The sequence below is a fragment of the Cervus elaphus genome, chromosome 14, assembly GCF_910594005.1.
Source record: "Cervus elaphus chromosome 14, mCerEla1.1, whole genome shotgun sequence".
In the NCBI taxonomy this organism is placed as follows: domain Eukaryota; kingdom Metazoa; phylum Chordata; class Mammalia; order Artiodactyla; family Cervidae; genus Cervus; species Cervus elaphus.
The window spans coordinates 81,175,615-81,198,212 of record NC_057828.1 but is presented as its reverse complement, the minus strand read 5'-3'; the positions used below and the strand labels follow the sequence as shown (position 1 = coordinate 81,198,212).

The 22,598-nt window shown below is 50.5% G+C and overlaps 1 protein-coding gene, 1 long non-coding RNA gene and 1 other non-coding gene across 5 annotated transcripts in view; 2 read left to right on the top strand and 1 right to left on the bottom strand.

Annotated features, from left to right (window-relative positions):
* Positions 1–1,959: 1,959 nt before the first annotated feature.
* TIMM17A (translocase of inner mitochondrial membrane 17A) lies at positions 1,960–17,014 on the top strand. Its single transcript, XM_043923370.1, has 6 exons — positions 1,960–2,158; positions 7,826–7,925; positions 8,036–8,099; positions 13,267–13,395; positions 14,067–14,177; positions 16,522–17,014. Exons 1-6 carry the CDS (start codon positions 2,133–2,135, stop codon positions 16,605–16,607), a joined length of 516 nt encoding a protein of 171 aa, XP_043779305.1. The 5' UTR covers positions 1,960–2,132; the 3' UTR covers positions 16,608–17,014.
* Positions 15,666–15,795, top strand: LOC122708387. The gene has a single exon (XR_006345168.1). It is a non-coding gene; the product is annotated as a small nucleolar RNA SNORA33 (small nucleolar RNA).
* Positions 16,758–22,598, bottom strand: part of LOC122707650 — a 9,422-nt gene continuing 3,581 nt past the window's right edge. For all 3 annotated transcript variants that reach the window (XR_006344873.1, XR_006344874.1, XR_006344872.1), the window contains 3 exons: positions 19,381–19,755; positions 18,747–18,794; positions 16,758–18,534 (listed from right to left, as the gene is read on the bottom strand). This is a non-coding gene — a long non-coding RNA (uncharacterized LOC122707650). The remainder of the gene's footprint in view (positions 18,535–18,746; positions 18,795–19,380; positions 19,756–22,598) is intronic.

Here is a 22,598-nt window from a genome sequence, read left to right as displayed (position 1 = left end):
GGGCTGTGTGGTCAGAAATGTCTCTCGCTCCCACTCCCCAACTATCTGTCTGGGCCTCTCTCCCACCCAGAAGAGGCGCCGTCTTCTGTGACCCCAGCTCTGGTGCCATCCCAGCCAGCTTCTTGACGGGGCAGGTGAAAGCAGCTCTGTCCAGCCCCGAAGCACACTTCCTTCTGAGGCAGGGTCATCTGGGCCCAGGCCACCTGGTTTCAGCAGTCATCTCTTCCTCCAGGTTCTAAACTCAAAATACAAAGCAGAGCTTCCACTCTTGCAGGGCAGGACTCACGGCCTCCTAACCAAAGAGTGAGGGGGTTATGGGACGGCCTAGCACCCAGAGAAAACCCAGCACTATTGTGCCAGAGGGAGGAAAGGCCCGGGACCCCAAGCTCTGCCCAAAAGGTGTGGTGCATGTGGCGGACAGGGAGCTAGAAGCAATTAACTCATGCCTAGAGTGGCTCTCAGCTGGACTGAGTGACCCCAGGAAAGTCACATTTTCAGGACTATAGGGTGGCAGTATAGTGTGGCAGATAAGGCCATGGGCTCGAGTCGAATGACATAGACTCAAATCTGAGATGTGTGCCCTTGAGTGAGTTATTTACCCTTTATGAGCTTCAGGAAATGGAAAACAAGGATCCTAGAAGTACCTGGAGAAAGAAGAATACTTACTGCAAGCATTATGGAGTTATTTCAGGTATCAAATACGATGACGCACACAAAGCAAGTGGCAGGGTGGCGGACACTGTGAGCACTTGGTCTGTGCGGACTCAGTTTACGGCCATCCCAGCTTTCTCCTCTTCGGGGAGGCGGGAAGTTCCTCTGGAGAAGCAGACTGTCTCTGAAGCCAGCCACTGGCCTGGCCCACACTCCTGGGAGGAGTGGAACTGGGCAGAGGAGAGCTCCAAGACAGAGCACAGACACACAGAAAAGAGGGTGGGGGAGGGGAGAGAGGGCAGAAAAGAGCCCGCCTCCCCTCCCCAACCCTGGCCCAGCCAAAACCCCCATCAGGCCCCAGTCATAGACTAGAGCCCCAGACCCAGAGCCAGAGGTGGTGCCAGCCTCACTCATCCACAGCCATCAGGCCAGGTGGGGCTGGGGGCAGCGACCTCCTGCTGGGTGGAGCTCTTGAGGCCCCCAAGCCTCTGGCTCAGTGGAGCCCAACCCACTGGGGAGCAGGACCCTCTAAGGGGATGTGGGTTCTGAAAACGTGCATCCCTCCACAGGTGTGAGTGTGGAGAAGGCTCGTCCCTTGCATCCTCCACCCAAGATGATGTCAGCCTGAGAGCTGTCTACAGGAAAGACATTCTGGAGGGAAGTCCCCCAGCTACTTGAATAAAGTAGACACAACTTGAATACATCGCTATTACCCTGGAGGGCAGACAATCTGCTCCAGTGAGGGGAGAGAGAGAGCTGTCCCTTCAGTGTCCTGGAGAGTGAAGACGCCTGCTCCAGAGGCAGTCCTGTCTCCAACCTTGTCAAGAGACCTGCTTATAGCAACTGTTTCCAAGGGGTGACCTTCTCATGCTGCGGTGTGTAGAAACCCCCACGTCGAGAGCCCCCACGGGTTACAGCGGCCCAGATTATCACAAATATTTAAGGGACATCCACTACTTCTCGGCGCTGAGACTGAAAGTACCTTGGCACTGCCTGCCCTCACGGAGCTCCGGGGAGTCGGTGGGGCCCTCACCCACCCAGACGATGTAGGCAGCATTAATTCACACTTGACAGCCAGGTGCTAGAACAAAGAAAAGCGTCCGGGAGTTCGGGGAACCCTAGCGGAGCGACCCGGGTCGGGTGACTTCAGTGATGGGTACCTCTCCGCACCTGGCGCCCTGCCCCGCCCCCGGCACCCTACGCCCCGCCCCGCTGTCCACACGCCCCGCCCTCTGCGCCGGAGCCCTGCCTTCGGCCCGGAGCCCCGCCCCCTCAGCCCCTCCCTCTGCGTCGGAGTCCCGCCCCCTCCCCCACCTGGAGCCCCGCCTTCCGCCCCGCCGCTCAGTCCCCGGCTCCGATTGGCTGCAGCAGGAGGCGGCGAGCCAATCCTCGCAGAGTCTAACGCCCTCCTCCTGGGATCACTTCCGCCACCGGGCAGGCCCGGCTCCGTTCGCCCGGTATCGCGGAGCCGCGGAGTCAAGATGGAGGAGTACGCGCGCGAGCCCTGGTGAGCCTGCCTGCCGCCTGCCCCGCTGCCGCCGCCGGCCCCGGATCCCCGGGCCCCCGGGTCGAGGCCGCTCTCAGCCGCGGGCACGGCAGCGCCAGGGGCCGTGGGCACCCGGGCGTTAGCAGCCGGCTGGGGCCACCGGGGCTGCTCCCGTTGACCTTGCGGCGACTCGAGGGCGCCCCGGCTCGGCTGTGCCGCCGCGACCCCTGCCCCGCGGCATGTGGGGAGCATCCCCGCTGCCCGCTGGCGATCCTGGGCTCGTCCTTGCGTCCGCGGGGCTCGCCCTGCGAGGGGAGGCGGCGGTGTCCTGGGAAGGTCCGCGTGGCGCGGCGGCTGCGGTCCGGGCGGTGGGGAGGGGGACCCGGGCGGTGGGGACGGGGCGGCGCACCCGGGAAAACGGGGAGAGTGGAGTGTGCTCTCCAAGTCGCCGACAGCGGTCCGTTCGTTCGGCACCTAGCGAAGTCTGTCCCAGGAATGAAAGCGTGGAGGAGTCAGGCACTCACACGGTTTAAGGCTTCTGGGGTCATGAATGACAAATCAAATCTTGTTATTTGAGTTCTTGTGTAAGAGCAGGAACCAGGGTGTTCTCCAGCTGTGTGAAAGGGCCCAGGGCTTCACACTTTGACATTGCCCGCCTGCCATGCTGCTGATTTGTGCTATTTTCCTCTCTGAAATGAGATACAGAGCGTCTGTTTCAGCGCCTCCCACTCCTTCAGTCTTTCTTATCCAAGGTGGTGGTCCCCCTTCCCGGTGGTGCTCAGGCGTGCAGGGCTCCTCGCCCTGTGCACTGCTGTCCTCACTTGCTCCTCAGTGTGATGTGACACAGGGTGTTAGGAGGGGGAAATATTTGACTTTGTTGGGTTAAAGATTTTTATGGAATATTAAATTTTCATTCTCTATTCAGTTTGTTCAGTCCCTAAGTTGTGTTTGACCCTTTGCGACCCCATGGACTGCTGCACAGCAGGCTTCCCTGTCCTTCACTATCTCCTGGAGTTTGCTCAAACTCAGGTCTATTGAATCAGCGATGCCATCCAACCAACTCATCCTCTGTTGCCCCCTCTTCCTCCTGCCCTCAGTCTTTTCCAATGAGTCAGCTCTTCGCATCAGGTGGCCAAAGTATTGAAGCTTCAACTTCAGTCCTTCCAATGGATACTCAGGGTTGATTTCTTTTAGGATTTATGGGTTTGATGATCTTGCAGTCCACGGGACTCTCAAGAGTCTTCTCCAGCACCACAGTTTGAAAGCATCAATTCTTCAGCACTCAGCCTTCTTTATGGTCAACTCTCACATCTGTACATGAATACTGGGAAAACCATTGCTTTGACCATACGGACCTTTGTTGGCAAAGTGATGTCTCTGCTTTTTAATACAATGTCTAGGTTTGTCATAGCTTTCCTTCCAGGGAGCAAGTGTCTTTTAATTTCATGTCTCCAGTCATCATCCGCAGTGATATTGGAGCCCAAGAAAAGAAAGTCTGTTACTGTTTCTACTTTTTCCCCATCTATTTGATGGGACCCGATGCCTTGATCTTGTTAGTTTTTTGAACACGGAGTTTTAAGCCACCATTTCACTTTCTCACCTTCATCAGGAGGCTCTTTAGTTCCATCCTGAGTATGTCATAGGTACTTCATCATCTTACTCTTTGATCACGTGTTCTCGGAAGCCCTTGGTCTGTGGTAGAAAGAACTTGGAGGCTTTGGAGTACTAGATTTTTTGTACTTAAATTGGTTCTATCAATACCTGTATGATCTTGTTCAAAGTGCTTAATCGCTGAGCCTCTGTTCATCTGTAAAATGGCGAGGCGACAGGAATATTCTTTTGCAAAGTTAAAAGATTAGGCACTCTGTAAGGGCCTCCCTGGTAACTCAGATGGTAAAGAATCTGCCTGCAGTATAGGAGACCTGGGTTCAGTCCCTGGATTGGGACGATCCCCTGGAGTAGGAAATGGCAACCCACTCCAGTATTCTTGCCTGGAAAATCCCATGGACAGAGAAGCCTGGTGGGTTACAGTCCATGGCACTGTAAAAGTCAGACACTACTGAGCAACTAACACTTCATAAGAAAATAGGCTGACTTCCTTGAAAGTCAGGTTATTTGCATTATAAGCCACCTAAACCATTTATTGTTCAGTCACTCAGTCTTGTCTGACTCCTTGCGTCCCCATCCCCATGGACTTTAGCCCGCCAGACTCCTCTGTCCATGAAATTCTCCAGGCAAGAATACTGGAGTGGGTTGCCAGTAGATCTTCAGAGGATCTTCCCGACTCAGAGCTTGAACCTGTGTCTCCTGCATTGGCAGGAGGATTCTTTACCACTGAGCCACCAGGAAACCCACCATATTGGATATTTTAAAAATGTTAACTTTTGATCTTGTGATTCATTATTGGTTCTCAGTTGCCCTGTGTTTTCCTGGCATTTATATTTAGAGTCTGGGTTCAACTTTGCTTTTGTGTATCTGGCACGTCCCTGAGGGAACACTGATTTCCACAGATGTGGTTCAGAAGCTGTTTCCATCTTGCATTTGTTTTAGACATCATCTCGTGGAATACTGTGGCTGCTCTCTGATCTGAATCCTGCTGTTTTTTACTGATTTTTTAAATGCTCATTTCCATTCTGATTATAGGATCATTAACCTTTTAAAGTTAGTGACTCTTCTTTGTCTTTTTTTTTTTTTTCCCCTTGGCTGCACCAAGTGGCTTGTGGGAACTTACTTCCCCAACCAGGGATCAAACTCGGCCTCAGCAGTGAGAGCACCAAGTCTCACCACTGGACCACCAGGGAATGCACCTCTATTAATATTTCTACCATTTTGAGGAAAATTTCCTAACCCTTTTTAGTCTCAGAGCACTGCTTCTTAATCTTTTAGAGTGAAGTCAGGTTGCCCATGGGTTGTGCTGACTTTAGACTCTGATTGAGTAGGCTGTGGGTGGAATCTGCCCAGAGTCTGCATTTGTTGATTTTGCTTTCAGGCTCATTGAAGGAAGCCTGGGTAGCCAGACCTGTAGCATCAGGCTGACAGTTGGATATCTGTTGCATGAGATGGTCATTCTGTACCAGCCTCTGATTTGTATTAGGCTTGGAAAGGACAAGGTGTTTCAGCTTCAGGATTTTGTGTTTCTATCTGGCAAAGTCAGAAATGACTCATTATTCAGATTCCTCAGCAGCAGTGATGCACTGAAATCACATGTTTACTTGACCAGGTGGATTGCCCACTTGACCCTGGAGGTTAGAAAAGACATTCATGAACCGGATTATTCACAGACTTGTTTTTTTTTTTTTTAAACATTTATTTATTTGGCTGTCTCCAGGTCTCTGTTGTGGCACGTGGGATCTCGTTCCCTGACCAGGGATAGAACCCAGGCCCCCTGCACTGGGAGCTGGTCATCTCACCCACTGGACTGCTAGGGAAGTCCCTGCTCACAGGCTTGTTTCGTTTTGGCCATGCCTTGCAGAACCTTAGCTCCCCAACCAGGGATGGAGCCCAGGGCCACCACAGTAAAAGCACTGAGTCCTAACCACTGACCGCCAGGGAATTCCCATTCACAGACTAAATTTTTATCTTTTTTTTTTTTTTCATTTATTTTTATTAGTTGGAGGCTAATTACTTTACAATATTGTAGTGTTTTTTGCCATACATTGACATGAATTAGCCATGGATTTACATGTGTTCCCCATCCCGATCCCCCCTCCCACCTCCCTCTCCATCCCATCCCTCTGGGTCATTCCAGTGCACCAGCCCTGAGCACTTGTCTCATGCATCCAACCTGGGCTGGTGATCTGTTTCACCCTTGATAGTATACTTGTTTCAATGCTATTCTCTCAGATCATCCCACCCTCGCCTTCTTCCATAGAGTCCAAAAGTCTGTTCTGTACATCTGTGTCTCTTTTTCTGTATTGCATATAGGGTTATCGTTACCATCTTTCTAAATTCCATGTATATACGTTAGTATACTGTATTGGTGTTTATCTTTCTGGCTTACTTCACTCTGTATAATGGGCTCCAGTTTCATCCATCTCATTAGAACTGATTCAAATGAATTCTTTTTAATGGCTGAGTAATATTCCATTGTGTATATGTACCACAGCTTCCTTATCCATTCGTCTGCTGATGGGCATCTAGGTTGCTTCCATGTCCTGGCTATTATAAACAAGTGCTGCGATGAACATTGGGGTACACGTGTCTCTTTCAGATCTGGTTTCCTTGGTGTGTATGCCCAGGAGTAGAATTGCTGGGTCATATGGCAGTTGTATTTCCAGTTTTTAAAGGAATCTCCACACTGTTCTCCATAGTGGCTGTTCTAGTTTGCATTCCCACCAACAGTGTATAAGGGTTCCCTTTTCTCCACACCCTCTCCAGCATTTATTGCTTGTAGACTTTTGGATAGCAGCCATTCTGACTGGCGTGTAATGGTACCTCATTGAGGTTTTGATTTGCATTTTTCTGATAATGAGTGATGTTGAGCATCTTTTCATGTGTTTGTTAGCCATCTGTATGTCTTCTTTGGAGAGATGTCTGTTTAGATCTTTGACCCATTTTTTGATTGGGTCATTTATTTTTCTGGAATTGAGCTGCACGAGTTGCTTGTATATTTTTGAGATTAATCCTTTGTCTGTTTCTTCATTTGCTATTATTTTCTCCCATTCTGAAAGCTGTCTTTTCACCTTGCTTATAGTTTCCTTTGTTGTGCAAAAGCTTTTAAGTTTAATTAGGTCCCATTTGTTTATTTTTTTTGCTTTCATTTCCAGTATTCTGGGAGGTGGGTCATAGAGGATCTTGCTGTGATTTATGTTGGAGAGTGTTTTGCCTGTGTTCTCCTCTAGGAGTTTTATAGTTTCTGGTCTTACATTTAGATCTTTAATCCATGTTGAGTTTATTTTTGTGTATGGTGTTAGAAAGTGTTCTAGTTTCATTCTTTTACAAGTGGTTAACCAGTTTTCCCAGTACCACTTGTTAAAGAGGTTGTCTTTTTTCCATTGTATATTCTTGCCTCCTTTGCACAAACTAAATTTTTAGTAAGCCAGATTCCTGGAATATTAGTTCCATTCCACTGATCGAATTAATCAGATGTCACTGTACTGCATGAGTTAGGTAGCTGCATTTGGAGACCAGGTTTACAAATGTAACCTCTAATGATTAGATGTTAGAGGTTACCAATGTGTTAAGTGCATCTGATACAAACTAAAGTTCCAAGTGCTAACTTGGACTCAGTAAACCCAAAAAGAAGTTTTAAAATTTAAATATTAAATAGTGTGTCTTCCTCTGCACCTGTTGAAGCCTTATTCTTTGGGTCTCAGCTTTAAATTTTGCTCCATCTGGAGAGCATAGCTTGATCGCGAGGCAGTTGGATCACCATTTGGTTATAGTTTAATTTCCTAGTGCTTGTTAATTTGCTTTGCAGTGTGCCGACTTAGCGTAGATGCACCAGCAGTTGAGTGAGTGAGCGAGCGCTGTGAACAGTAGGGAGCTGAAGCCAGTTCACTCCCTCGGCTTAGAGGACGGGCGGAACAGCTCCATCTGTTCGGGATCCTTCTCTGTGTTCTGTGGGCCTGGTTCTGGTTGCTGTGGGCCCTGCATTGGCATCTAGTGTGTCCCTTGTCAGCAAGGGGCTCTGTGGCTTATAGATGAGAAGTACGCTCATCTTGTGTCTTCTCTCTTTCCTGTTCTCAGCCCCTGGCGCATTGTGGACGACTGCGGTGGGGCCTTTACGATGGGAACCATAGGTGGTGGGATCTTCCAGGCAATCAAAGGCTTCCGCAATTCTCCAGTGGTAAGTGGGTGGCCAGGCTCATGCTACCATCACGTGATCGCTGTTTGCTAGTATCACTTGGGCCTGTCAGTGGGTTGGAAACCTGTTACTCTCCTTTTGTTTCCTTACAGGGAGTAAACCACAGACTAAGGGGGAGTTTGGCGGCTGTTAAAACCAGGGCCCCGCAGCTGGGAGGTAAGCAGTGTTGCTGTTTGAGCTCCAAACGATTTTTTCCCTGTTTTTTTTTTGTTTTTTAAGATGAAGCTCTGTTTCTTGTTTATTTTTTCCCCCTTTTCTTTTTTAGATTTTATGAGTTAGTAATTTTAGTTAGGTCTAAATAACTGCTTGTCCCCTTCTGAGGGTTCTTGGTTTATGGTTAACTTTAACTTACATCGTTGCACCCAGTTGAAAATCTGTCCTTCAGAAGCTGGGTGGTGGTCTGTTTCTGGTTGCCTTTGTTTTATTTCCCCTCTTATCCAGAAGGAAAACAGTGTGTCCACAGCTTAGGTTTGTGAGTCTGGAGTGAGTGTCCAGGGTGACGTGAAGCTGACGCGGGTAGGAGCAGAAGGGTTGGGGTTCATGAGAGCTTGCTGGACGTCCGTGCAGGAGTGGAGGGGATGATGTTCATCATGTTCTTTAGGCTTGGTTACTCGGAAGCTGGGAGAAGAGGGGGCAGGAAAGCTGGACGCTGGTATTCACTTACAGAGACCGTTAGGCTGAAGGGGCCACGTGCCGCACAGAAGCAGAGCCCGCACCGAGCCTCCCCTTAGCCTGTATGTCAGAAGAGATGGTCTCTCTCTGTCTTTATAGCATTTTTTCTCTTTAGAAGGTAGTAGCTGGCCTATGTTGTTTATTGAGTGCTTGTCATGTGCTGAGCACTCCAAGTGTTTTATTATTTTATTTAGTCCTCATAGCAACACAGAAGGTAAGTAATATTATCTCTGTTTTCCAACGGAGGAAATGGAGGCTCCAAGGTTGAAGTGATGGTGTATCTGTTTTCTGTTCTTGCCACTGTAATAGTTGGACGCCTTGGAGAGTAAACGGCCTCATTTTCCTCTGACCTAGTGGTTACCGCGTTGTTCAGGAGTGATGAGTAGTAAAGAAGCACACACGCCACCCTGACCTTCGATAAACGCAGAAGTCCTGCAGGTGTTAGCAGGCACCTTGAGAGGCTGCTTCTATCACGCGTTTTCAGTGAATAGAAGAACAGGTGACGGTCACAGCCAGGCTCAGCCTAAGGAGACGTGACAGCTGAGCACGAGGTGGGGCCGAAAACAGACGTAAAAACTGAGGATCTGAGTTTAGTGCAGGCGGCAGTTAACAATGTGCAATGTTTGGGACTCCCTGGTGGTCCAGGGTTAGGGGTCTGCCTTGCAGCGCAGGGGACGTGGGCTCGACCCCTGGTCAGGGGTGCGTGGAGCGGCTGAGCCGTCGCCACGGCTGCTGGAGCCCATGTATGTACCTCGAGCCCAGACTACATCAGGAGAAGCCACACAGGGAGACCCCCGCACACGGCGGCTAGAGAGGAGACGCCCGCACAGCTAGAGAGGAGACGCCCCACAGCTAGAGAGGAGACGCCCCACAGCTAGAGAGGAGACGCCCCACAGCTAGAGAGGAGACGCCCCCACAGCTAGAGAGGAGACGCCCCCCAGCTAGAGAGGAGACGCCCCCACAGCTAGAGAGGAGACGCCCCACAGCTAGAGAGGAGACGCCCCCACAGCTAGAGAGGAGACGCCCCCACAGCTAGAGAGGAGACGCCCACACAGCTAGAGAGGAGACGCCCCCCACAGCTAGAGAGGAGACGCCCACACAACTAGAGAGGAGACGCCCCCCACAGCTAGAGAGGAGACGCCCACACAACTAGAGAGGAGACGCCCCCACAGCTAGAGAGGAGACGCCCCCACAACTAGAGAGGAGACGCCCGCACAACTAGAGAGGAGACGCCCCCCACAGCTAGAGAGGAGACGCCCACACAACTAGAGAGGAGACGCCCCCCACAGCTAGAGAGGAGACGCCCGCACAACTAGAGAGGAGACGCCTGCACACGGCAGCTAGAGAGGAGACGCCCCCACAGCTAGAGAGGAGACGCCCCCACAGCTAGAGAGGAGATGCCCCCACAGCTAGAGAGGAGACGCCCCACAGCTAGAGAGGAGACGCCCCACAACTAGAGAGGAGACGCCCCACAGCTAGAGAGGAGACGCCCCCACAGCTAGAGAGGAGACGCCCCCACAGCTAGAGAGGAGACGCCCCCACAGCTAGAGAGGAGATGCCCCCACAGCTAGAGAGGAGACGCCCCACAGCTAGAGAGGAGACGCCCACACAACTAGAGAGGAGACGCCCCACAGCTAGAGAGGAGACGCCCCACAACTAGAGAGGAGACGCCCCACAGCTAGAGAGGAGACGCCCCCACAGCTAGAGAGGAGACGCCCCCACAGCTAGAGAGGAGACGCCCACACAACTAGAGAGGAGACGCCCCCCACAGCTAGAGAGGAGACGCCCACACAACTAGAGAGGAGACGCCCCCACAGCTAGAGAGGAGACGCCCCCACAACTAGAGAGGAGACGCCCCCCACAGCTAGAGAGGAGACGCCCACACAACTAGAGAGGAGACGCCCCCCACAGCTAGAGAGGAGACGCCCACACAACTAGAGAGGAGACGCCCCCACAGCTAGAGAGGAGACGCCCCCACAACTAGAGAGGAGACGCCCCCCACAGCTAGAGAGGAGACGCCCACACAACTAGAGAGGAGACGCCCCCACAGCTAGAGAGGAGACGCCCCCACAGCTAGAGAGGAGACGCCCCACAGCTAGAGAGGAGACGCCCCACAGCTAGAGAGGAGACGCCCCCACAGCTAGAGAGGAGACGCCCCCACAGCTAGAGAGGAGACGCCCCACAGCTAGAGAGGAGACGCCCCCACAGCTAGAGAGGAGACGCCCGCACAACTAGAGAGGAGACGCCCGCACAACTAGAGAGGAGACGCCCCACAACTAGAGAGGAGACGCCCCCAAGGCTAGAGAGGAGACGCCCCCACAGCTAGAGAGGAGACGCCCCACAGCTAGAGAGGAGACGCCCCACAACTAGAGAGGAGACGCCCACACAACTAGAGAGGAGACGCCCCCAAGACTAGAGAGGAGACGCCCCCAAGGCTAGAGAGCAGACGCCCCCACAGCTAGAGAGGAGACGCCCCCACAGCTAGAGAGGAGACGCCCCACAACTAGAGAGGAGACGCCCCCACAGCTAGAGAGGAGACGCCCCCACAGCTAGAGAGGAGACGCCCCCAAGGCTAGAGAGGAGACGCCCCCACAACTAGAGAGGAGACGCCCGCACAACTAGAGAGGAGACGCCCCCAAGGCTAGAGAGGAGACGCCCCCACGGCTAGAGAGGAGACGCCCCCACAGCTAGAGAGGAGACGCCCCCACAGCTAGAGAGGAGCCCCCCCACAACTAGAGAGGAGACGCCCCCACAGCTAGAGAGGAGCCCCCCCACCCCGCACATGGCAGCTAGAGAGGTGACCCCACCACCAAAACTAGAGAGGAGCCCCCCACAACTACAGAGGAGCCCCCCACAACTAGAGAGGAGCCCCCCCACTGGAACCAGAGAGGAGCCCTGCCGCCACAACCAGAGAGAGCCCTCACCCAGCAAAGAAGACCCTGTGCAACCAAAATGAATTAATTAAAAAACATTATTTAAAATAAATACAAGTACGGGGATGGCACTTACGAGTTTGATTCAGGGAGTGTAAACTGAGCTCTTCCAGTCGAGCTCCTGGGAAGGGCAGCGTGGGAAAGCCATAGCTGTGTCCTGAAAGGTCTTCTATTTCCAGAGCGGAACCGAGATGCTTTGACACGTCCCTGCTCTTCCTGCCCGTCCATGCACCTGGACTCATCCCGAGTGTAGTCAGCCGTTCCTTCCCATTGAGAACGGTACTTGGGAGCACAGTCTGGGCCCTAGTATCGTTGCTGTGGGCTGTGGTTGCTCCCAGGCCTTCCTAGCAGTGTCCTGTGTATTTACTATATACACGTGGACCCTCTGACCACATACGTATGCACACAGTCTCGATCTGTTTTCTGTGTACCTGTGTGTATTAGGAATCAGGGGTTCACAGGGATAGCCCTGATTCCAGTCCATGCCCACAGATTCCTCCTTCTTTCTCCCGTTGTATACCTTCCTCCCTGCCCGACACCCTTCCACACGGGCACACGGACCCCCGTGCCTGGGACTGTCCCTCCCGTGGACGCTGCTCACCTGCTCTGGCTGAGGCTGCCCTCTCGGGCCCCCGTCTGTATGGACCAGTCTCCACTCTCGTCAGCACCTGGCTCACCCCGGCAGGCATCCTTGGAGTGGGAGGGTCAGACCTTGTGAAGGAGTAGAGCGGGTGGGCCTTGTCTGAGTGTGCCCAGGTGACTGACACCCCTGGGCATCATCTCTCGCAGGGCAGGGCTCCCCTGAGCCGGAAGGGGTGACTCAGTCCTGTCCTCTGGGGCGTCTGGTGCAGGGCCCGCAGTGAGCAGGCTGTGGTTCAGCTGACCCTAGTCAGCCCACCCTGCGTCCGGAAGTTTCAGGGGGTGCAGGATCCCGGCATGGGGGCTCCTCAGGTCGTTTTTCTTACTTTTTAAATTGTAGTAAATACAAGAACGCTTTCTATGGAGTGCAAGCTGTGTGTTCATTTTAGAAGATTCGGAAAATAAAAGCACAAGGAAGTTGAATCGCCTGTTACCATCTGTCATCTGGAGATGCTGACAGTTGGAATCTTGGTGTCAGCTTTCTAGATTCTTTGTGCACTTCTACACTTGGATGTGTAGGTGCTTGTCATTTTTACAAACTAGTCACCATCTAGGAAGAGTTTAAGTGTGAAGTGATCTGAGGGTTGCTTTTAGCTTCGTGCTTGAGGAGTAAAGGGTGGGAGGGAGGGGCGGGTAACCTCCATTCCCCACGGCTCCACAGCTCTCACCGCTCAGATCACCCTTAGCTCCGAGTGTGTCTTGACTCGCGCCCGTGACTCCGCAGAGGACCTGGGCGTCTCCTGTGTTCTCGTCGCTGATTCCACAGAGCCGGTGCTGAGTGGCTCTGACTGGGGGAGACGAAAGGGGAAGCTGCGTTAAGGAATGGAACAGGCGCACACGCTCTGCCGGAGCGGCGCTGAGCGTGCGGAGCCCAGTCCGCCGAGGCTCCGGGCCGTGGCTGATTGCTCACTGACGCGTACAGCCCAAGCTTTATTAAAAAGATAAGCACTCTGACTTGTTCAGTGCTCAGAGTGCACGAGTTCTAAGAATACAGTGAGTGTTGTTTTTAAGCTTGTTTTTGACTATAACGTGTAAAATGTGAGAACAATGAAATATGTTTTGTTTCTTTAATAAAACAGGTAGCTTCGCAGTTTGGGGAGGCCTGTTTTCCATGATCGACTGCACTATGGCTCAGGTCCGAGGGAGGGAAGACCCCTGGAACTCCATCACGAGCGGTGCCTTAACCGGAGCCGTCCTGGCGGCAAGAAGTAAGGCGCGCGTGTGCGTGTCGGCCGTCTGACCCTCAGCACGCCTGTAGCGGCTGAACCGAGCCTTGTGTCAGTCGGTTTGGTGTGGGTGCGAGTGTGAGCTGGGGAAAGGGGAAGGATCTGTTACTTGGAACGTTGAGCGTGCGAGCGCCTGGGGCTCCGACCAGTAACCGCGTGGTCAGAGCAGCTCACGGTCTAGTTCTCCACCAACGGCTGTGACCGGCCTCGCCCTCCTCAGCCTGCAGTGAGTCACGGGCCTGCCGCACAGCACTGTTCGGAGTGTAGAGGGCAGAACCTTCTGGGTCCCTGGGGTTAGAGCGGCCCAGGACTCCTCTGGGCCTGGGGGTGAGCTGAGGTCACCAGGTGGTGAGGGTGTGGGCTTCGTGGGTCGTGACGCCTCTGTCACAAGCACTCAACTCTGCCGTCACAGCCGGAGAGCCTCTGCAGACCGTGCGCGAGTGCACATGCATGTTGTTCCAATAAAGCTTTATTTAAATAAACAGGCCGTGAGCTGGATTTGACCTGTGGGCCCCAGGTGGTTGACCCCGGTGTTGGTCAGAGAGAAAGAGGGTTTGGGAGTGGGGGCAGCAGGTGCCCTTGGACAGGTCTCTCCTTCAGCAAACCTGATGTTAACCTACATCTCTGCTTCTCTCTCTAACCAACGTCCTCAGATGGACCAGTGGCCATGGTCGGGTCGGCTGCCATGGGTGGCGTTCTCCTGGCTCTCATCGAAGGGGCTGGTATCTTATTGACACGCTTTGCCTCTGCCCAGTTTCCCAATGGTGAGTCGTCTGTTAGCACACAACGCAGGCATTTGGAATGAAACATGTTCTGTCTGCTAAAATGTGGTCGTTTGAGCTCCATGCACTATGGGTGAATGTACCGAGCTTGGTGAGGATTGTGGTCACAGGGGCGGTTCTGGTCGAAAAGGTCGGTGTGGGTGCAGTGGACTGTGTTTGTTCACAGGAACAGAATGCTTGCCGAGATGGCCTGCCCGGATCTTTGCTCACAGTTCTCAGGCCTTGTCAGCACTCACTCGCTTCTTGTAAGAGATTGCTGACCATTTCAGAGCTGTGTGAAGGGAGGCCTTGCAGATGCGGGAGCGTCACGTGCTCAGTCTGTGCCCTGTGCGGTGTGTGCGCGTGTACGCTGGCCGCCGGGGGCAGTGGGCACGTGGGTCTGGCACATGCACAGGCGAGTGGGGTGAGACCTGGCGGTGGTGCCTCTCGGGGGACAGTGGCCCCTGTTGGGGGCTCGCTCTAGAGCCGGCAGGGAGAGCTGTTTGAAGTTGGCGGTATGTCATGTTGCTGCCTGCCCCTCCCGTCCAGTGCCAGGGAACGTGCCGGGCAGTCAGCTGGGCCCCCAGCATCCATGACGTGGCCAGGCAGTGTCTGCTCCGCAGTCAACATGTGCGGGTTCTTGTAAATTAGAAAACTTGAGTTGTCTAAACAGGAATATTCCTTGACGTCATAAGGCAGCAGAAAGACACAGGATCATTGGGGGGTGGGGGTGGGGGTTGAAAGTTATTTTTGGAGCTCAGAAACTATTTGGCACAGAGCTTGGAGCTGGTCACAGCTTCCAGTTCGGTTCGGTTTCCCTGATGCAGGGTCTTCTGGGGCAGGGCTCCCAGAGGCCTGCTCAGCATGCCAGTGGGTGACCTAGGTGGACCCTGGCCCTCACGCCTCCCTTCTGTTTTCAGCCATCACTTCTTAATACTCTGTTGTGATTTTGCTTTTGCTTTTCAGTTTAATGCTTTAGTGTGAAAGATTTCACATAAAACGAAAGAAAAGTTGCATATTGTCAGGAATTCAGAAATTGACATAAGGAGAGGTCAGTCACACCATCTTGTGGGATCTAGCCTTGTTTCCCTGGCTTTAGGCTTCTGTCCTCAGAAGGAAGAGCTGAAGGAGATGCTTTTTTATCTTAGATTGAGATGTTTCCAAAAAGCTTTGTGGGGGGTGGAAGTGTTTGAAAAGTTAATTGTGTGTTTCCAATTAACTTACATGAAAAAGTTCTTAAAAAATAAAACTGTATCCAAATGGTAACAAGGGTTGTTTTTGGTTTATCTTTTCACCCAGTGTCTCCTCCAGCTTTCTGGAGGAACAGATATTTTAGAGTGAAGAAAGGCAATCACTGGAGTGAATGGAGCTCTGGAAAGAGCCCTCTTTCCCGCTTCCTCTTCCTCCCATCCTTCTTTAGTCTGCCTCAGTTTCCCTGAGGGAAGGAGTGATCATTACCATTACATGCTTTCTTTTAAAGAGCCATGTTTTAAGCCAGCCAAAGAATCTGCTTACCTGAATGTGTTTCTGCAGAAATCTAGAAAATGCTGGCAATAGGAAAGCCATGTTACGAGCCTTAAAGACATTGAGGTCATTAAGGTCCCTGAAAATGGCTACAAGGCATTTGAATGGTGGGGAATACTTCTGCTGTTTTTTTTTTTTTTGGTTTTTTTTTTTTTTTTTTTTTAAAGCTTCACTGTAACTAGTAGTGCTAACAACTTGGGAGTTTGTAAATTTTAGTAAAATCACATTTGTTTTTAAAAAAAAAAAAAAAATAAAGAGCCATGTTTTACCTTGGGTCACAGGCCGTCCCATCCCTCGAAAGCACCAGCTCCTGTACTTAGCATCTGTGTAAGCTAGGGGCAGGCCTGTCTTCCCATTGCAGAACCTGCTTCTTACATGCGTCATTGTATAGATTGTATTACTGAGTTCTCTTGAAACATGACTGAAGTACTTAAACTTTGTGAAAATAATTTTAAATAGCTACTGAAAAATATGTCAGGACGTGTGAGAGACTGGTGCGGTCTTGACATGGCAGCTTGCTCAGCAGACGCTTTAAAACTGGCGTGCTGCTCCTTGCTGTCATTAGTCCATCTGACTGCAGAGCATTTAGAGCCGTCCATCCAGGGGTAGTGGGCAGGGGGCGCTGCCTATGCCAACCGCCCCGCGGCGCCCGCCCCCACCCCGCGCAGAGGCGGTCTCATGGGAATCGAGCAGCTCCACAAACAGATTACAGCCTGAATGTGGCAGGATTTCTTTTTGAGTTGATTGATTTGCTCTCTACAGAGACTTGTTCCTTTAAACTACGTAGCATTTAGGTGGGGTTTAAATTCTCTCTGAACTGCAGGTCCTCCGTTTGGTGAAGACCCCTCCCAGTTGCCTTCAGCCCAGTTACCAGCCTCGCCCTTCGGGGAGTATCGACAATACCAGTAGGACTTCTCTCCCGGACTTCTACAGAGTGAGCTCAGTCTAAGGAAAGATGTCAGAAGATCAGGTTCAGTCTGGTTTTAAAACCGCCGGTGGGACAACTGTGGCCAAAGAGGCTGTGAAGAGACTTTCAGCACCTTTTTGTATTTAAAGGAACATGGTTGGGGCGGGGGGTGGGGTGGGGTGGGAATCTTAAAAGATAATACATTTATTTATTCACACTTGGATTGCATTTGTGATCAAAATAAATGTCTAAAATCGTTAGAAGGAAATACAGTGAGTGCTTAGAAGATGGAGGACCACACGGCAAGCAGCCAGGAAGCGTGACTTTCCTCGGGGGCTTTTCAGCCTGGCTTTGTTCTGTTAGTCAAATAATAAAAAATGCCTGGAGATTGCTCTCTCTTTTAGGATGAGTTGTAGAGTTCTGCTTTTCATCCTCAAATTCAGACAATGCAGAGTCCCCTGAAGACCACGCGATGCGGTGGCCCGGGTCGGTGCACTGCAAACGCCGCCCGGCCTCCCCCTGTAGGCACAGTGCGTCCTGGCTCGCGGGTGTCAGCGGCAAGACGCGAACTCCTCACCGTCAAGGCTGCTGGGTCTCGACTCTTAATAATCAGCAAAGCTTCCTTCCAGTAAACCCAGCTCTGTGTCAGAGGCTCACGGAGCAAGTAGTAGCACTGGAGAAGTCTGGTGTTTATTGCGTGCTGGAAAGTGTATAAAATCCAGGTTGTTTTTAATGTGTTGCAAGTCCTTGAACCTGATCTTTGTAAGGGGTGTCCTTTGGGGTCTGGTTGGGACTAGAAAACAGATTGGCTTTTCAGAATCGGCCGCTTTACTGGTGGTGGAAACACCGAGTGTCCTCGAAGGCAGGCTGTGGCTCTCTCCCCTTTGCCTGCCTGGTGTGAAGGCCGCCTGGGTGTGGTGAGCTCAGTGCTACACATGTAGCAAGCATTTAATTTACTCCTGCTGGTTTGAGCTTTGTTTGTGTGGTAAAATACCCAGGAAGTAATGTTTCTTTTAACCATTTGTAAGTATACAATTTGGTGGAAAATAAATACAGTGTATCAACCACCTTTAGTATCCCAGAACTTCTGCAGCAGCAGGAGCAGAAACTGGTGGATGGTAACCACCTCCCATCCCACCCCGCTCCCCAGCTTCTGGTAACACAGGTCTGCTCTGCATCTCCGAGTTTGCCTCTTTTGGGGATCTCGTGTAAGCGGAACCTGTGGTGTTTGTCTTTCTGTGTTGCTCTTCATTTAGGTTAATTCATACTTTTTGACGGTTGAGTGATAATACTGCATTGTAGGCTGAGACGGCATTTTATTTCTCCATTCATCCGTTGACGGATGTTTGAATGATGCTGGTGTGGACATGGGCATACAGCTATCTGAGTCCCTGCTCTTGGTTCTTCAGGGTGTATTCCTAGGAGTGGAATTGCTGTGGGTGTGGTGATTCTGTGTTCAACTTCTGAGGAAGCGCCAGATTTTCCCACAGTCGCTGCACCATGACATTTCCACCAGTTGCAGTTTTCTACACTCTTGCCAACATTTTCCTCTACAGCCAGGCTGGTACCTGTGACGTGTGTCTCACTGTGGTTCTGACTTGTGTTCTTCTGGTGGCTGACAATGCTGTACTTTTTAGCCACGTGTGAGTATCCAGGGTTTGTCTATCAGTCTGTAGCTGGTTTAACTTCCAGGCGTAAATGTAAGGAGGCTTCATCACAAGAACAGTTCAAAGCTGAGGGCAGGCAGAGAAGATGCTTTATGTTCTTAAGGTTCCCAAAACTCCTCTTAAATGGAGCATCAGTTTGGAAAGCAAGTCCTTTCTTGTGAATTCAGAGTCGCTGAGGTATGTGTGTGTGATGCTGGCATGTTTTCCCGTTTTACTGGTCACTCAGCATCTCTGAAGCGATCCTTGGGTACGGATGAATTTTCTAGAAAGAGGGGTGGGGTGGAAGAGAAGAGTCTTGAAAAAGATGGAAGACCAGTTCTTTTTTATTCCACCACACGCAGGACAGCAGGTGGGAACCCAGAAACCTTCTAGTGGTTTCCCAGCCTCTTGCTTCCCTCGGACGCCCCGTCTGCCCCAGACTTAGAAGGACTTCTGTTCTTGGAAAGCCTGGCTGCCCCCTGCCCATCCCCTCACCTGCTGGAGCTTGCCCAGCGGTCAGTGGTTCCGTCTCTCGTGTGTCCACTGCGGAGATAGGGGGCAAGGAGGGAAGGAAAAGGGGGAAAGCAAGCTTCACTCCTCAGTTTTCTACTGGAAGCCTTGTGCCATCATTCCCAGGCATGGGAGCGTGTCCTCAAGCACTGTGTCCCTCTGACCGTCCATCGGTGGAAACATGCGTGACTGCCCCCCCACCCCCCTGCCCATGTAGCCTGCTGGCTGCTTCCTGACGATTTGGGTTTTTTCTCTTTCCCCCTCCTCCTTTTCCCCCAACATTTTTTTCAGTGAAAATAGCAAATCTGTAAAGTCGAGGTTCACAGTGAACACATATATACCCACCGCCTAGATTCTATGGTTGACTTCACAACACTTTACCATTGCCGACCTGTTCCCCTTCCCCTGCTTTCTAATAAAGTTGAAGTTCATGAAATTCATTGATAAGCATTGTAAAATGTGATTATTTTAAAGTTTAGAGACTAGTAGAAACCAGGTAGGTTATGGATTCTAATATCTTAAAATACTGATTTGAAATGTTTAATAAATATTCTGAAACTAATTTTGGTGTATGAGAGCCCAGAGTAAAAGGTAAAATCACCAAATTTGTTCTAATTACCAAGATAAACGTGGAAACAGGAAGGAATTTTACTCTAGGTGTTTTTCTGGAATAATGGAGTCAGTTCCTCAGTTTCGGTTGAAACGCCCATCAGAAAGATCCCATCTGCTTCTCTCATTTTTCCTTAGTATCTTCCACTGTGTGTGACATTGGCATGAAATAGTGAATTTCTGAGTCAGGCTGGAACACGTGGGTACAGGACTGAAGCCCATCTGTTTCCGCACATGGGCCGGCTCCTCAGGCTGGCGCGGCCACTGCGCCCCCCTGTGGTGCGTGGTGGTAGCGCATGGTGCCTCTAGCCGCCGGTGGTCTTAGAGCAAAAGGCCCCACCAAGGCTCGTGGGCCAGATTCACCTGCCGCCTCTTTCTGTGTGACCTGTGAGCAAATAATGGATTTAAAGTTTTTATAATCGTTGAAAAAATAAAACACTGCCATGATGCATGGAAATGACGTGAGGATCCCAGGTCCATAGAGGGCCAGCGGGGCACAGCCGCACCACGCCTTCCCGTGGTCAGGGGCTGAGCTCACGCAGACAGTGCAGTCTCTGATGGCATCAGAGAAGCACAAGCCAGGAAATGTTTGGTTTTTCTGGCCTCTGGGCATGCAGGATCTCAGAGTCTTAACCCCTGGACAGCCAGGGAAGGCCCCATTTGCCCTTCACAGGAAAAAAGGTGCCAACTCTGTCAGAGCAATTAAAAGTGAGAAGATTGATTCTTTTTGTCTATACTGATTATATTTCTAGCACACCTTTTCTTTGTGTGGACCCAAGTGGACCCAAATTGGAAGTGGTCAGGCGGGAGATGGCAAGAGTGAACATAGACATTTTAGGAATTGGCGAACTAAAATGGACTGGAATGGGTGAATTTAACTCAGATGACCATTATATCTACTACTGTGGGCAAGAATCCCTTAGAGGAAATGGAGTAGCCACCATAGTCAACAAAAGAGTCTGAAATGCAGTACTTGGGTGCAATCTGAAAAATGACAGAATGATCTCTCTTCGTTTCCAAGGCAAATCATTCAGTATCACAGTAATCCAAGTCTATGCCCCGACCAGTAATGCTGAAGAAGCTGAAGTTGAATACTTTATGAAGACCTACAAGACCACCTAGGACTAATACCCAAAAAACAGGTCCTTTTCATTATAGGGGACTGGAATGCAAAAGCAGGAAGTCAAGAAATAGCTGAAGTAACAGACAAATTTGGCCTTGGAGTACAGAATGAAGCAGAGCAAAGGCTAATGGAGTTTTGCCAAGAGAACGCACTGGTCACAGCAAAACACCCCCTTCCAACAACACAAGAGAAGACTCTACACATGGACATCACCAGATGGTCAATACTGAAATCAGATTGATTATATTCTTTGTAGCCAAAGATGGAGAAGTTCTATACAGTCAGCAAAAATAAGACCGGCAGCTGACTTTGACACAGACCATGAATTCCTTATTGCCAAATTCAGACTTAAGTTGAAGAAAGTAGGGAAAACCATTACCATTCAGGTATGACCTAAATCAAATTCCTTCTGATTATACAGTGGAAATGACAAATAGATTCAAGGGATTAGATCTGATAGAATATCTGAAGAACCATGGACAAAGGTTCGTGACATTGTGCAGGAGGCAGGGATCAAGACCATCCCCAAGGAAAAGAAATGCAAAAAGGCAAAATGGTTGTCTGAGGAGGCCTTACAAATAGCTATGAATAGAATAGAAGTGAAATGAAGTGAAGTTGCTCAGCCGTGTCCAAGTCTTTGTGACCCCATGGACTGTCGCCTACCACACTCCTCCGTCATGGGATTTTCCAGCCAAGAGTACTGGAGTGGGTTGCCATTTCCCTCTCCAGAGGATCTTCCCAACCCAGGGATCGAACCCGGGTCTCCTGCACTGTAGGCAGACGTTTTACCATCTGAGCCACCAGGGAAGTTCAATAGAAGAGAAGCAAAAGGCAAAGGAAAAAAGGAAAGATATTCCCATTTGAATGCAGAGTTCCAAAGAACAGCAAGGAGAGATGAGAGCCTTCCTCAGTGATCAATGCAAAGAAATCGAGGAAAACAATAGAATGGGAAAGACTAGAGATCTCTTCAAGAACAAGGGAACATTTCATGCAAAGATGGGCACAATAAAGGACAGAAATGGTATGGACCTAACAGAAGCAGAAGATACTTAGAAGAGGTGGCAAGAATACATAGAAGAACTATACAAAAAAGATGTTCATGACCCAGATAACCACAATGATGTGATCACTCACCTAGAGCCAAACATCATGGAATGTGAAGGCAAGTGGGCCTTAGGAAGCATCACTACAAGCAAAGCTAGTGGAGGTGATGGAATTCCAGTTGAGCTATTTCAAATCCTAAAAGATGATGCTGTGAAAGTGCTGCACTCAACATGCCAGCAAATTTGGAAAACCTAGCAGTGGCCACAGGACTGGAAAAGGTCAGTTTTCATTCCAATCCCAAAGAAAGGCAATGCCAAAGAATGCTCAAATTACCACACAATTGCATTCATCTCACACACTAGTAAAGTAATGCTCAAAATTCTCCAAGCCAGGCTTCAGCAATATGTGAACCATGAACTTCCAGATGTTCAAGCTGGTTTTAGAAAAGGCAGAGGAACCAGAGATCAAATTGCCAACATCCGCTGGGTCATCGAAAAAGCAAGAGTTCCAATAAAACATCTGCTTTATTGACTGTGCCAAAGCCTTTGACTGTGTGGACCACAACAAACTCTGGAAAATTCTTAAAGAGATGGGCATACCAGACCACCTGACCTGCCTCTTGAGAAATCTGTATGCAGGTCAGGAAACAACAGTTAGAACTGGACATGGAACAACAGACTGGTTCCAAATAGGAAAAGGAGTATGTCAAGGCTGTATACTGTCACCCTGCTTATTTAATTTACATTCAGAGTACATCATGAGAAACGCTGGGCTGGATGAAGCACAAGCTGGAATCAAGATTGCCGGGAGAAATATCAATAACCTCAGATATGCAGATGCCACCACCCTTATGGCAGAAAGTGAAGAAGAACTAAAGAGCCTCTTGATGAAAGTGAAAGAGGCGAGTGAAACAGTTGGCTTAAAGCTCAACATTCAGAAAACTAAGATCATGGGTTCTGGTCCCATCACTTCATGGCAAATTGATGGGGAAACAGTGACAGACTTTATTCTTTTGGGCTTCAGAATCACTGCAGATAGTGACTGCAGCCATGAAATTAAAA

Coding starts and splice junctions, on each gene's coding strand:
- TIMM17A (XM_043923370.1), top strand. CDS start 2,133: ATGGAGGAGTACGCGCGCGAGCCCTG. Junction 2,159..7,825: donor GAGTACGCGCGCGAGCCCTG/GTGAGCCTGCCT, acceptor TCCTGTTCTCAG/CCCCTGGCGCATTGTGGACG. Junction 7,926..8,035: donor GCTTCCGCAATTCTCCAGTG/GTAAGTGGGTGG, acceptor GTTTCCTTACAG/GGAGTAAACCACAGACTAAG.